The sequence below is a fragment of the Amblyomma mixtum genome, chromosome 3 (genome assembly GCF_055824585.1).
Source record: "Amblyomma mixtum isolate Tamu chromosome 3, ASM5582458v1, whole genome shotgun sequence".
Lineage (NCBI taxonomy): Eukaryota > Metazoa > Arthropoda > Arachnida > Ixodida > Ixodidae > Amblyomma > Amblyomma mixtum.
The window spans coordinates 175,154,294-175,168,574 of record NC_143014.1 but is presented as its reverse complement, the minus strand read 5'-3'; the positions used below and the strand labels follow the sequence as shown (position 1 = coordinate 175,168,574).

Genomic DNA, 14,281 nt, shown 5'->3' with positions numbered 1-14,281 from the left:
CTACTGCGTACCCGAGGCACAACTGGTGGCAGCGGTGGGATAGAAGCCTGCTTACAATAACTGGCGTGAGCGGGGGGGGGGGGGGGGGGGGGGGGGGGGGTAGTAGAAGTCGAGTCTCAACAACGGATAGGAGTGGTGGGATAGAAGCCAGCCCGCCGCAACAAAACAGGATGGCCCGGTCGGATAGAAATAATGTCACAACAGTGCCCACAACAGCCCAGCGAGAAATATGGCGACGCCCAGGGAGACTTTATTGGAAAGGTCTATGCAGGAAATTCAAACACGTCAAAGGAGCTAGGTCAGCCACCTTTTGCAATCTTCCCCATATTTCTTAACACTAAGAGAGGTGACGTAGTTCAGACAGGGCGACGGAGCTCCTGACGATCACTTTCTGATGAGCTTAACCTTGGTGTTGGTATTGGTATGTAAGGTTTAACGCATCGACGCGACACACGGAACACGAGAGACGCCGGAGTGGAGGGCCGACGTCGCAGTGGAACGCTGACATCTCACAGCACACGGGCCTTTTTTTTCATTTCGCCTTCATCGAAATGCGGCCACTGCCTTCACGCGCCTTCAGATATGTAAAGCACGTGTATTAAAATATTTCGGTTGACTTGTCTAATCGGCTGAGGCTGCTCCCCCATTAAAGACAGGTGCATCCCATCTTGTGAACAGCATCGGTAGAAAATAGACGAGCCACCCGGTTTGGTGCCAGGTTAGGCAGTGGCTATGCAGCCTTGGAACTTATGTGTTAGCTGTAGAGGGCTGTGGACGATAGTTCCGCTCACTGATCTCGAGAAATTTGGAATGGTGGTGACGGAAAATATGCAACACTTCGTGGCCCAGAAATTGTGCATTTTTGAGAAAGGAATGCTTTAGAGATGTCAACAGCACATATGTCCTCCCAGTAAACGAAAAAATACACAAGCGATCGTGTGATGTGATGCGGCAAATGTGCGTCAACAGTACTGATTGCACATTTCGCGTTTACATTGATCGCCTCCCTGCTGCATATTTGAACGAGATTTTGCCTTCGATTTTTAGTTTCCGTAAAAACACAGTGCCAGAACAGACAGCACACTGCAAGATAGACGGGACAAAGATAGGAACATGTGCGCAGCGAGGCTGAAAGAAATTAAGGTCTTAAACAGGCGTAAGGACAAGATAGTCGGTGAACTGGTCGAGACATTCTATATCAAAGGAAACGATAGCTAGTCAGTGACGCTATCACTTGCCATTTATAATAATGAAATTGCATTTTTAGATACTATGTGGTGTGAAACGTGTGGGGCTGCCTTCACTGCTCTGATCTGCTTACCCCTCGCACGCAGGTATCGTTCTTCGTCTCCCTCGTGATACTTCGTCTTATATTCACTCGCATCCGCGGTGAATAACAGTTGCTAGTTGCGCTTTACCGGTCTCTCTTACTGTGTGCTGTCTGTTTTGGCGTTAAGTCTTTTTAATAAATATGCACCAACTAACTCCTCCCCTCCACACGTAAGTATAACTACGCGTTTTAGTTCTGCCGCTGCGTGAGCTTTCGGTAGGTGAAAATCTTCCAAACAGTGGATGTGAGTGGGTGATGCCTTCTGTAGGGAGGAGTTCGGTGAGCTTGGGGGGGGGGGGGGGGGGGGGGGCACTTTTACCTGTGATTGCCCGGAGGTACACCCATCGAAGGGTGTTCCGGAGGAGTCACCTCCACGGCCTAGAGGGTACCTGCAAGGCACCTTCTGCACCCCCCCCCCCCCCCCCACACACACACGTACAAACGCACGCACGCACACACGCACGCGCACAGACACACACGCAGACCACGGCTTTTTCGGCGAAAGAGGACTACACCGCTATCGGAGCAAAAGAGAAATCACAACTTGTAGAAGAAGCGGGAAGATATCATGAATGTGCGGTGTACTACTAGTAGCTGCAGCCTCACCAGCCCTTGTTTAAATCTTTGCGGAATTGAACGCTTGCACGAAAGCCGTTTCTTTTTTTTTTTTGCGTAAAGGCCCCTTCGTTTTTTTTTTTATTTTTTCTTTCATAGCTCAATCCTCACGCGTCATTTATTTCTGCCTTTGGAGACGAATATTCTACGCAACACCAATTAGCCACCTCCCACAAAAGGACATGCAAACGATAAATTATAGTTTCAAACCGAAACGTTCGCGGAATGGCTTTAAAAGGTCATATTAATTTTTGATGCATCCGTCGCATAACGAATCGGCAGCGAAATCGGGGCGCGGGAAGTGTTTGCAGGCAGCTACTCAGACCCCAAGTTTGTCTCAGAGTCCAGCCGCTGATTAAGCTTGCGCATGCTTCTGGATCTGTTCTTTTGCCAGGCGTTTGCTTCGAGCGTACGTAGTTTGTGATTTTCTTTACTCTCCCGTTGAATTTGTGATGAGGTCATCCTGTCAAGGCAAGCTGTCGCGCACGCGATTTACGATACCTCGCACGCCTCATTGCCCGCACAGGAAGGAAAAAGACGACAAAAAAAAAAGAAAAAAAAGAAGTGTTAACTACTCGCGATGGTTTGACAATTTATTGGCGCGCATGTCCTTAGCAGTGCAGCTGCGATCGTTACACTACTTGCGAGGCCGTATAGAGGTTCGATTAGATATGCTAAACAGTATCGGAAATATCTTACGTCCAAATCAATTCACCGCAGTCCATTCTCACGCATGCAGCAAGAAAAAAGGGAACGGAAAAGATAGAAGGAATACCATTTTCCTTCAAGGTTCCCCCGTTTATTGGGACTGGCTTGGGCAACCATTTATATATTCCTGCGTCGACACACGCACAAGTAAGTATAGCATAACAAATGGCTATATTAAACCCGCCTTCAAACTTGAACGTAAACAAGGCTGACTTCCTTTTTCTCTTCCTTGACCCTTTAACTACCAAACTCAAGCTGCAGGCGTCCTGTGGCGTTGTACCAATATCGTCATTGACGAGTCACGCTCGTCGAGCTCGATTCTGTTTCGCTTTTACTGCCAAAGACGAGGTAGTCTCGTCCATCGGTTTCGGTCTCTGTTTTTAGCTCGGGCTGGAGAAGTCGAGGGGAAAAAACCGTGTTTCGGCCTTGGCGCGCATCCAGCTTGAAAACGGTGATTTGTAAACGGCTGCACGACTGAAAAATGCCGATGGCTGTGATGCTTCTCGGAAACAAATGGTTTGTCGCAGCAGTTCGGACAGTAGCAATGATGAAGATATCTGATTTGTCTACGAGTGTAAGTCTGACATGATTGTTGAATCCGATCCGGACTCCGACGACGACCAGATTGACGACGACAATGACGCCCTAGGTAGAGCTCGTGCGTTATGAAACCTGGTCAGCGCTAGTATATGGAGCAACTTCTAAGCACCTGATGGTTCCGGTACGTCTATTAAAATAAATGCTGCATGCGTCAGAACCTATGATCCCACAACTGTTGCACACATTCACGGAAAGCAAACCTAAAAACAACTTTTTTATTCAATTTCACAAGCTCTGCCGCGGTAGCCCAGTGGTTATGGCGCTCGGCAGCTGACTAGAAAGACGCGGGTTCGATCCCGACCATAGCGCTCGAATTTCGAAGGAGGCGAAATTCCAGAGGCCCGTGTACTGTGCGATGTCAGTGCACGTTAAAGAACACCAGGAGCCCTTCTCTATGGCGTCCCTCATTGCCTGAGTCGCTTTTGGGACGTTAAACCCCCCATAAACTCTAAAACAAGCACCAAATGTCCGGTCTAAATGCTGGGAGAGCATTAAGGAGGCACTGAGAACAACACTGATTTTATTTTTCCTAGTAAAATCAGGCTATCAATTTTTTTGTGGCTCTGTTGGCATTTGTTCGGCCGAAAACAAGCAAATATTGAATCAAGCAGGGATATTCTTTCCCCGCAACTCTGATTCAAACTTCTGACGTCGGTGATGACGCGGAGATTGTTGGCGGATCCTTGATCACTGGCAGAAATAGCTGCGGTGCGTTGTCTAGCCACAGAGATCCTCGAAAAAAAGCCGCTTGGCGTCATCGCAATTGCTTGAAAAAACGCCTTGCAGCGGCGATACTTGCCTTTCATTTTCTCGTCCTTTCTTGCTTATGACACCTCTGTTTTCAGTGATAGTAGGCTCTTTGTCATAACTACGCGATAAACTATCCATGCAGGTAAACTTCAATGGGCCCTCAGTGTCTCTCTGAGCGTTAACTGATTGGCTAATGTATACGTCTAGACAGTTTGTTCCATGCAGATGTCGTTTGTTGATATCGGCGCTTTCTTTCCCTGTAGTCATAGTAATTATCACCTCGTCCCTGCTGCGAAGCCAGGTAGTAAATTTAGGGTTGTTCACCCTCCCACGTCGCAGATATGGGCCTTAATCTTAGCGATTGTCATCACGTTCCCAGATGCCTCTCGAAATGGACGGCAGGTACTAATTCAGCTACTATCGATGATTTTAGAAGGCACTAACTCTCTGGGGAAATGGTAGTGCCCTTTTCTTCCGCTATGAGGCACAAGGAGGAGCAAATGCCGCCTGCATCACAACACCGCCAGTGTCATTGCAAACTGCTACTAAGTTATTGGTAGGACAACCGTTTCTTTTACTTCGTCACTGCAAAGCAGACACAGCCCCGTAGCTTGGTCATTGCTCTGAACAGCAAAAACGGAATTATAACCACAAGCGGCCACTAACCGACACGTGATGCGCCAACAACATCAAGCGATAGTCAACGGATGTAGTGGGACTCAGATTTCTTCGGGCTCCACTGGCATACGTTGGCTTCCTATCGCTTGCGTTAGATTTCGAATTACCCTCCCCTGAAGTAACCCCACAATGTGGCCAAGAAGCAAAAGCCTCAAGAAGGAGGTCGTAAGGAACATTGAGATTTTTAGCTTCGGCAACCGAGTGTATTCGACAGACCTCTCCGAAAAGTTCTGCCAAGAGAGGAAAGAGCGTTAACACGACCTCGGACGACTAATTTGCTCTCACAACTTTGCAGCACATGGGTCACTGTATTTTGTTATACCTTTAAGGTCAACTGTTCCCACAGAACCAAGACGCCGCTGATGCGTACCTCGAGCGGTTTGAGTGTGCCTTCATCAGCACATTATGTCGGGGGAAATAGCACATTCGCAGCAACTCGATTCTTCACACGTAAAGCAATCATCGAAAGGGCGCACATAAACGAAGATAGCATTGGAAGAGACAGAAAAAAAAAAGAAGGAAGAAAACGGATGGAGCAACAGCATGCCTACGCTGCTACAAAAGGAGCGGAGATACGCGTGGGCCGTGCTGGTATCGGCCGCTCTCTCGTTTGCCAAGCTGCGTGCCCACAGAGTCGCCCGAAATCGACTTCGAGTCCATTCAATTCGAGCGTCGAACGAAGAAAGAATTAAAAGAAGAGGATGATCTCTGAAAGGTTTCCGCATTTCACGCTGGTTCTTAGCGTGCCAGCTCGCTTCTCCGCGGGGTCAGTACGCCGCACGTTTTTTCGCCCAATTCCTCGCATCTGTCGCTTCTAGCGGGCCACTCCATCACGAGCGCGCGTCATACAGACCCGGGACGTGCTGTTCTCGCGTTTCTCCAGGCCATCTCATTTCCCACGTCACGAAAATTTTGCTGCGCACCGTAGCCCCCGCCTCCGCCGCCTAACCCCCCCCCCCCTCTTCGTTTTTTTTGGGGGGAAACCCGTCTGAAATAAAACAAAAAACGTGACCGAGCTCAGAGTGTAGGCGGCGCATCTGGTTTCTCTTCTCTCTTCTGCTCGCTTTCAACATGATAGGAGATATAAAGAGCGACAACAACCAACTGTTGGCTGCGCCGCAGCTCGTGATAAAAGGGGGAAGACCAAAGGTCTGCGCAATGCGCTATCTTTGGAATGTGTTCCTGCCCTGGCTGATATACCGGTGCCACATTATAGTCAAAAGCAGGACCGTCTAGTTCCTCTTTCCGCTTTCCGAGCGCCGGTTCTTGCTTTCAGTATCCCGCTACTTCGGTGCGAAATCCGCGCAATTGTGTTCCGTTGAGATGAGCTTTGTAGCGTGCTCGGACTGCTCGACTGCCGTTTGAGCACGCCATTTGAGCTACGCTCCTGTTGCAGCATATTCGTAATCCTCGCGCTCAAGTGGCTCTCAAATAAAAAAAAAATCGTCAGACTTCCGTTTTAGCATGATCATGTTATAGAAAAGTTGGTAATCCATCCTAGAAGGATGCTTCGGGCGCGGCAGCGCAGAAAATGCCAGCAAGCACAGCGCAGAAAGCCTCTTGCAGCTATACTTTTATTTGAGCCCGCATCGATAGATATTATGCTTTAACGCACTCGCCGGAGCGAATGAAAGTTAAAGCGCGCAGAGGCGAGTCAACAAAAATTATCTAAATGGTTCAGCGAAAGCAAGATACGCGTCAAAAGCAGCTATCAGGGGATAAAAATCCAATCGTCAGAGAGAAAAACTACGTTTCCTTTTCAAGGAGAGCCTTTGAAGGCACACTCGGACATGCGTTAGCTCCTGCGGGAAGAATGACAGCGGTCTCAAATATCTTTCATTCTAGTCGGCCGTTATTCCTTCTTAAAGCTGTGCGTTTCCAAAGATCGGAGGGCAGTCGCAAGCTTTGCGGTGCTGTGGCATGCTGCGCCCCGCCAACGGAAGCACGAGAAGTGGCATTCTGGCACACCTGCCACCTTATTCAACTCAAAACTTGCCACAGGTAAATGACATCTTACAGATCAACCCTGCGGCGCATAGGAAATATTTCGTGCTGCTCACCGCACACTATTCCCTCACCGAGCCACTCCTGCCTGCCAATAGACGCAGTTTGGAAGATACTCTTTTTAAGCTTGGACAAACTTTGTGAATATTTGGCTAGACTCCAAAGTTCTTCGATCGTATATGCCACTGGGCAGTGGACGACACCACAGAGGTGTTTAACTTCTTAAACAAACACTCCGCGGCTGCCATTAACATTGGCGACGGGTAGACAGCCTCGCTCGGACACTCTCCTTGAAGGCTAGCTGTAATCGAACGCGTGCGAGCAAGGCTTTATTCACAACGATAGACTTAAATGAAGATAACGCTAAATCACGTTTGATAAGTTTGGAGTAGGAGGAGTCAAAAGGCAACTGAGGATCCTTGAAACGCGGGAGACGCGTCCATCGCATGTCACACGTGTGTTCTCGGTCTTGTGTCGCGTTGCCTCGCCGATGCAGCCTTTTAGAAACTTCCGTCCTCATTTAAATGATACTTATTACGAGTCTGAAAGAAAATTTCAATGGAAAGTTACATCCCTCGTGCAATAGTAAAAGTTATGCCATTATGAGAAAAATAGTCCAGGTGTCTTTCCATAATCTAGCGGTCGGAAGTTCTCGTGCCCTGCTTTTGCGCACTACGTCATAGAGGATCCTCTGCAGATGAGGATCCTCGAGGATCCTCATCTGCAGAAATAATAAGAATAATAAAGGACGTAAAGTCTATATTCGAACGAGCACGCAACAGCGGAACCGAAATTCTGACGAAAGCTGACGCAAGTCACAGTTAACCTATTGCTGTCAGGTATCACGGCATTACAAGATTTTTTTTTTTTTGGGGGGGGGGGAGGGGAGATTGTTTCATGTGGTTGTACGTTGCTGATGCTAATAGTTTTGTGCTATTATTTCAGTATTATTTTAAGGAGTGCGCAGTTTTTATTTTTTGCCTATGTTGATAACCTGCTTTGACTACTGTCTTTTACTATGGCTCCTGGGCCATCGTCAGGTCCAAATTTTATTCCAGCAGATCATTCAGAGTTGTCTTTGTAATCACCCTGAAAATTGAACGAATTGATCTGAAATCCTGCTCGGAGTTTGGGCGCAGAAGGAACTAAAGCCTAAGTGATGCTATGTAGGCACGCCTGTTATCTAAAATTAAGTACTCGCATCACACACCTTCGGGGCCTGTGTTGACTATTAACTTTGTTCTTGGCGCAAATTGCCTCCAGCGGCCCCTACATCATAAAAATCTATCATCATCATCATTATAAAAACGAAACCGATTCATTATCTTGGCCCTCTCTAGAAAAATGCGAACCAGCCCATAAACACTTGACGAAGGCACGGGAACCAGCGGTGACTACATGCTCATACCGCGAGTGAGACGGTAGTGCGTAAGAGAGCACAGAGAAAAAAAGAATAAGAATGACTTTCAATTCTTTTCTGCACAGTCACTGATTGAAGAACGATATTTTTGGGGGCAGCGCAGCCACCGACCGATGGCTCACATACCTGCCGCAGCTCCTTGTATCTCGTGGTTGCACCTTTGTTCTCGAAAACGCCGTTGACAGCCGCGGCACAGTGAACTGGCAGGTGACTCTAGATTAACTTGTCTCTTATATATCATTAGCCTTATCTTGCAGGCGGCCACTAAAACATCTTCCTGATTCGCCAATGTAAAAACTGCGCCATGATACCGGAATCTTGTGGGAGGTTTGTCAGCGGCACTGAATTAACCATGTTCTGAACTTCTTTGTTGCGTGAGGCCCGTAATTTGTTTGGGGGAGAGGAATATAAGGATGTAAACATCAACTCTGCCTAGAATCTGCTTTAAACTGTAAATAATTTGAGTAAATGCAAGCAGTACTTCCTTGACGGGGGAGCTGCCCGGGAATCTTTCAGAAAGTTCATCCCAGTCCTATAATCAGCGAGTATAGTATTCCACGACGCTTGTCAGCAGCTGTCAGCTTCTGCCCCGTTCGTATGCGCTTCTTTTTCTTAAGATTATCCATGAGCCCACAAGCCGATTAAGCAGGTTCCTTTAAATGTAAGGACTCTTGCTGTGAAATTAACGTTTAGTTTGGTTCATGGGGTTTAACGTCCCAAAGCGACTCTGGCTATGAGGGACGCCGTACTGGAGAGCTTCGGATAATTTCCGGCACCTGGAGTTCTTTAACGTGTACTTACATTGCAGAGTACACGGGTCTCTAGCATTTCGCCTCCATCGAATAAATGCGACCACCCCGTCCGGGATCGAACCCGTGTCCTTCGGGTCAGCAGCCGAGCACCATAGCCACTGAGTCACTGCGGTGGCTGCCGTGAATTTTTATTCAGTGAAACAAGTATTTGGTATGGAATTTAGTGATAGCGAACAATAAGCGGATATTTCTTTATCACCCACTATCAACTAATTCGTCTATGTTGTTCGAGTTGCAGAGCTAGTCGTCGCAGTTAACGAAATGTAACCAGTTAGGTTCAGGTGGTAGATCTACGTTTTTAGAAGCCGTATAAACACCTAGTAACTGTCGTTGAAGACAATATATGACGAAAAGGTACCAGCCGATGCGGCAATAGAGCAGCAAGGGCGTCTGAGGGTAAAGCTTTGAATTCGTTTCAAAAGACGCGTCTAAGAGGCTCAAGGGTTTCAAACAAAAATTTATCTGCTTTAACGGCAGGTCACCATGGCTCGTTTGCTTTTACGTAATAATACCGTGACTTGACCTGCTAGGTTACCCTTCCGGCATCTCGAAATTGTGGAGCTTCATTCATCGACCAAACCTCTCACGATACCTTGCTGATGCGCTAAATTTCGACGCGCGCTTTTCAGTGGAGACAAAACGAAAATGACTCTCCTGCACGTGTTTTCTGCTACTCTTCGCAACCAAAAACAAACGAATGTACAGTGGTAGAGTGTCATATACTGAGTGCTGACGTCAGAAACTGGAGTGCCCATGTCTTCACTAACGCAGGCGTCGATAGCTGTCGCGGCATCCGTCGGAAACCTCTAAATAGAACAGTGAAAGCACTTTCGCTGACGAAATGCAGGTTCTTGCTCAACTTGAGCACCTTACGGAATGGCATGCCGATGCGCAACCAAATGAAAACGTTTCCGCTCGTGGAACAGCCGTAACGGTCACTGTTGCGTAATGAGAGCGCTCGCCGAAAGCGCAAGCACGCTCGCGAAGCATGCAGGCATGTAGGTGGCGAAAGCACGCGAAACACGCCCGCCAACGAGTGCCACTATGTTAGCAGCGAGTAGAGTGTTCGCGTGGAGTCGGGTGACCAGTATACTTACTTACGTCGCCCTGAGTCTGGCCCACTTTTCGTCTGCACAGAAACCAGGGCTTAAACTTGGCGAAGCCCTGTTGGAGCGGATGGTTTTCGAGCAGAAGAATGTACTAGCTTAAATAAGATGTGATGTAACGTAAAGCAAGGAGAAAGAGGGGAAAAGGGTGGTTTGGAAAACAAGTTTTGCTAGGACCGAGCACGAACGTATTGCTTTGCTTTCTTATCCGGCGAAAATTACAACCCCTTGGCGTCCGATGCCGTAGCTTCTCAAACTTCAGTAGCCGTGCAAAAACTGTGGCAGCGGTGGAGTATTTCAATATATAACCAACGACAACTCATTGTCGTTGGTTATATATTTAAATACTTATCCAAGAGGTTGAAAGTTAGGTGCAGTGGGTTGGCAAGCACGCAGGCAACAAACGAAGTGCGTGTGCGTGACGAGCCGAATGAAGTAATACAATAGGAACTCTACCACGAGCGAAAAACTTGAAAAATGTTCTATTTGCTGCTCGACACTCTTCTGTGAATGTGCCTGGTGTACAGTAATCAGAGCGTTGCTATCGTCGAAACAAATATGGCCCGAGCTGACTCGTTTCTCGTTTTTTCACTGAAAGATTTTTTCACTTTTGTATTATTACTGTTGAGAAGAAACGCCAGTAGTTGTCGAATTTAGTTTTAGTGCTTAAACAGAGCACAGTCGCGATATTGGGTCACTTCAGTCGACGATTTTTCTGCTTCCGCCTACGTCGTTAAGCGCCGGCACGTCTGAGAGGGTGCGATAAGCTACGAGGCCGTGTACGAGAGCGCACACGCATGCAAAGCATGCCGGATGGCGTCGGCTCTGGTTAAATTCAATAGCACTCACCAGTGGCGAACCAGCTACCGGTGGCTCGGTGCATAGTCGTGCCGCAGTACGTCTTTTCGTTCGGGATGAAGGCACTGGAAAGGCCGGGCACACAACGCGGCGCACTACGAGTGAGGCGGCTCACTGTTCAAGGAAGTGGTGGGCGGCGTGTCAGACGTATATATATGTACGCATAGCGACTCGTAAGACACACCGCGCTCGATGCGTGATCCCTGATGCGGAGAAACGGGCGCCTCGACCTTGCGCGCAGCTTCCTGCCAGCTTTCCGTCCCGGGAACCACCGGAATTGTGTATCTGACCTCCGTCACGTATGCACCTCGGGAGGCTTCCACGTGGTTTGAGTAACGCAACGCGACCGCATATATGAGGGGGGGGGGGGGGGGGGGGGGAGTGAGCGGAGGAGGGGGTGGACCATTGCCAGCTTCCTGCCAAACTCGAGCCCACGCCCAGATGCCGACATGGTCTCCGCATCGGTAGCGGCCTGGCAGTGAGACGAACAGGGGCTTGTCGAGTGGCCCCTGGTTGCGTTGCTCGCTCATCATGACAGGCCACTGCAGAGCATCAGACAGTTTTCAGCCCACGCAAAAGCATTAAATAGTTTATTTTCCTTGCTATATATTTTTGACCATTTCAGGACTTATGCGCACGTCGAGTACATGAAGAAGTCTCGCTTTTTCTGAGAGTATGCGGCTTCTAACGTTGGTTCCTTTATTCCTTATGAATTTCATCTTCATCAAAACCTCCCTTACTCCATCTACATCCGGGAAAAGACACCTCCCATGTCCCTCTAATTAACCGTACCATGTGTCAGCTCCGGCCACCTTATGCCCGCAAACTCCTTAGTCTCAGCCGCCCCCTGCTACGCTCGCCTTCTCTCGGAATGCAATCCATCTGTGATCTGTACTTCGCATTATACGCCCTGCCCATGCCCATTTCTTCTTCTTGATTTCGACTAGGATATCATTTACTCGCGTTTCTTCCCGGCCGCTCTGCTCTCTTCCCATCTCATAACGTTGAACCTATCCTTTTACTTTCCATATCTCGCTGCGTTGTCCGCAATTTAAGCTCAGACCGTTTCGTTAACCTCCAGGTTTCTGCCCCATAGATGAGTAGCGGTAAGATACAACACTGATATACTTTCGTCTTGAGCAATACTGGTAAACTTCCGTTCATAACCTGAGAGTGCCGCCGCGGTGGCTCAGTGGCTATGGTGCTCGGCTGCTGTCCCAAAAGACGCGGGTTCGATCCCGGCCGCGGCGGCTGGAATTTCTTTGGGGGAGAAATTCTAGAGGCCCGTGTACTGTGCGATGTCAGTGCACGTTAAAGAACCCCAGGTGGTCGAAATTTCCGGAGCCCTTCACTACGGCGTCTCTCATAGCCTCAGTCGCTTTGGGACGTTAAACCCCAAAAACCAAACCAAACCATAACCTGAGAGTACCTGCCAAATGCATTCCACCCCGTTCTTATTCTCCAAGTTATATCACTCTCGTGTTCCGGATCTGTGGTCATTACCTGCCCTAAGTAGATGTATTCCTATATCTCTTCCAACGCTTCGCTGCCAGTCGTAAACTTCTGTTCCCCTTCCGATACTACTAAGCATTACTTTAGTTTTCTGCATTTTTAGAACCACCGTTCTGCTTTTCTTGTCTAGGTCCTCAATCATGCTTTCCAATTCGTCCACTGAGTTCTTTGCAAAACAATGGCACCAGCAAATCCGAGTCTGCTAAGGTATTCTCCTTAAACTTTTATCTCCAACTTTTCCTAATCCAGATCTCTGAATACCTCCTGAAGGCATGCGATGAATAGTACCGGAGAAATCATGTCTCCCTGCCTGAAACCCTTCCTGAATGGGCGGCGGAGTCAAATGGGCGTATGAGATTAATAAGTTTGAGAGGGAAACGGTGGCCGCAGTAGACACAGGGTACGGTTTATTGGAGGAATATGGAAGACACCTTTATACGGAACTTACCCTATGCAGACCCATGGTGGCTATGCAGCCGCTGTAAATATTTTCCTGTATCTTTGCATATGCTTCTTTTACAGATTGGTTCCGCAATGCTTGCAGTTGCGCAAGCCCATTTCACTGTCCTGCATCGCATAGACCAACATGCGTAGAATGCACGTGTTCTGTAGCATATGAGTCCCTCCTATAAGGAAAAAAGTCTATATAGGACAGACCGGCCAATGTATCAATGTTCGGCTTAGGGAGAACTTCAGGTCGCTCTGGGAATCAAGCTATTCCCGCCTCAAGGAGCACAGTCAGGATTGCGAAGCGAAAAGCAAGAAAGTGTGCAGATCTTTAGTCACCCACACTAGCATTTTATTTCTTCGCAGAAATCAAACAACGCGGAAGTTAATAGAGGCTTATTTCATTAAGAAAAATAAAGAGTGCGTTAGGCAGCGATCCTTACTGTTAGTAAAGAAGTTGCTTTCCTAGAACATATACGATGCGTTGTTTTTCGGGGTTTCTGGGGGGTTTTTTTATGTAAAGGTTGTGCCATTTACTGATGATGTGGTGTTTTTTATATGGTACTCTGAGCATGTGCGCGGGTGTTGTTGGGTCTTGTTTGATTGTCGCTATAAATACCTGGTTTTCTTAATAAAATATGTTGTTGCGAGTCAGCGCTCGTCTGAGTTCTTTCTTTCTGTCTTTCTTTCGTCCAGCTGTGCTATTCCACCCGATATGCATCTATACTAACTCGCCCAAGTTTCCGTCCTACTACATTGCATAGTGCTCAAACAAACTTTTTTGTGCAGTATATGTATTTTTCGAGATTTGTACATGTCGTTGTGCCCCACACCCAACCTTGTTATATAACCGACTGACCAACCTTGCCCTATAAGAAGCACAGAACGCAAAAGGACACCAAACTAGATGCAAGCGCCGTTAACCAACCTGACTTTCTTCCCGATCTTCCTCAAAAACACAACACGACCTCTGACTACGACAGGCAATAACAGAGATTCTTGTTTGCTTCCTGTGCATGGGTGTTATCGCTACACAGTACTGTGCACAGTCTTATCATATGAAACAAACTTAAATGCAATGCAGTTGCGAGTATACGCTTTAACCATGCGAGGATTTGCGTTTGCAGACGGCTGCTTAGACCTAGAATGCAAGCTCGAACATCAGTAACAACTCTGGCTTGCCTTATAAGATTGATCGCAGGTTTCTTACATCAATCATAGCCCACTATGCATTTCATTTCTCACTTCGCTGAAACAGTACGCCCGAGGTACAGAAGCTGGTACGGTGTAACTTCAGCATAAACCGTTCGCCTTCAGCATAAATCGCTTGCCAACGGCATTACGGCGATAGGTACTACATAGGTTTGTGCAGTATGGTCGGGTGCAAGATTCTCCACCTTGAGCGACGGCGGGTCATATTTCTCGGCTGATGCATGAGCCC

At 47.9% G+C, this 14,281-nt stretch overlaps 1 protein-coding gene across 2 annotated transcripts in view; it reads right to left on the bottom strand.

Annotated features, from left to right (window-relative positions):
* Positions 1-11,190, bottom strand: part of LOC149352794 (uncharacterized) — a 123,458-nt gene extending 112,268 nt beyond the window's left edge. The window contains exon 1 of one of the 2 annotated variants that reach the window (XM_089581992.1): positions 10,873-11,190. In XM_089581992.1, coding sequence (XP_089438118.1) covers positions 10,873-10,906 — 34 coding nt within the window. In that variant the 5' untranslated portion in view covers positions 10,907-11,190. The remainder of the gene's footprint in view (positions 1-10,872) is intronic. The other variant, XM_089581993.1, reaches the window with a different exon arrangement.
* Positions 11,191-14,281: the final 3,091 nt, after the last annotated feature.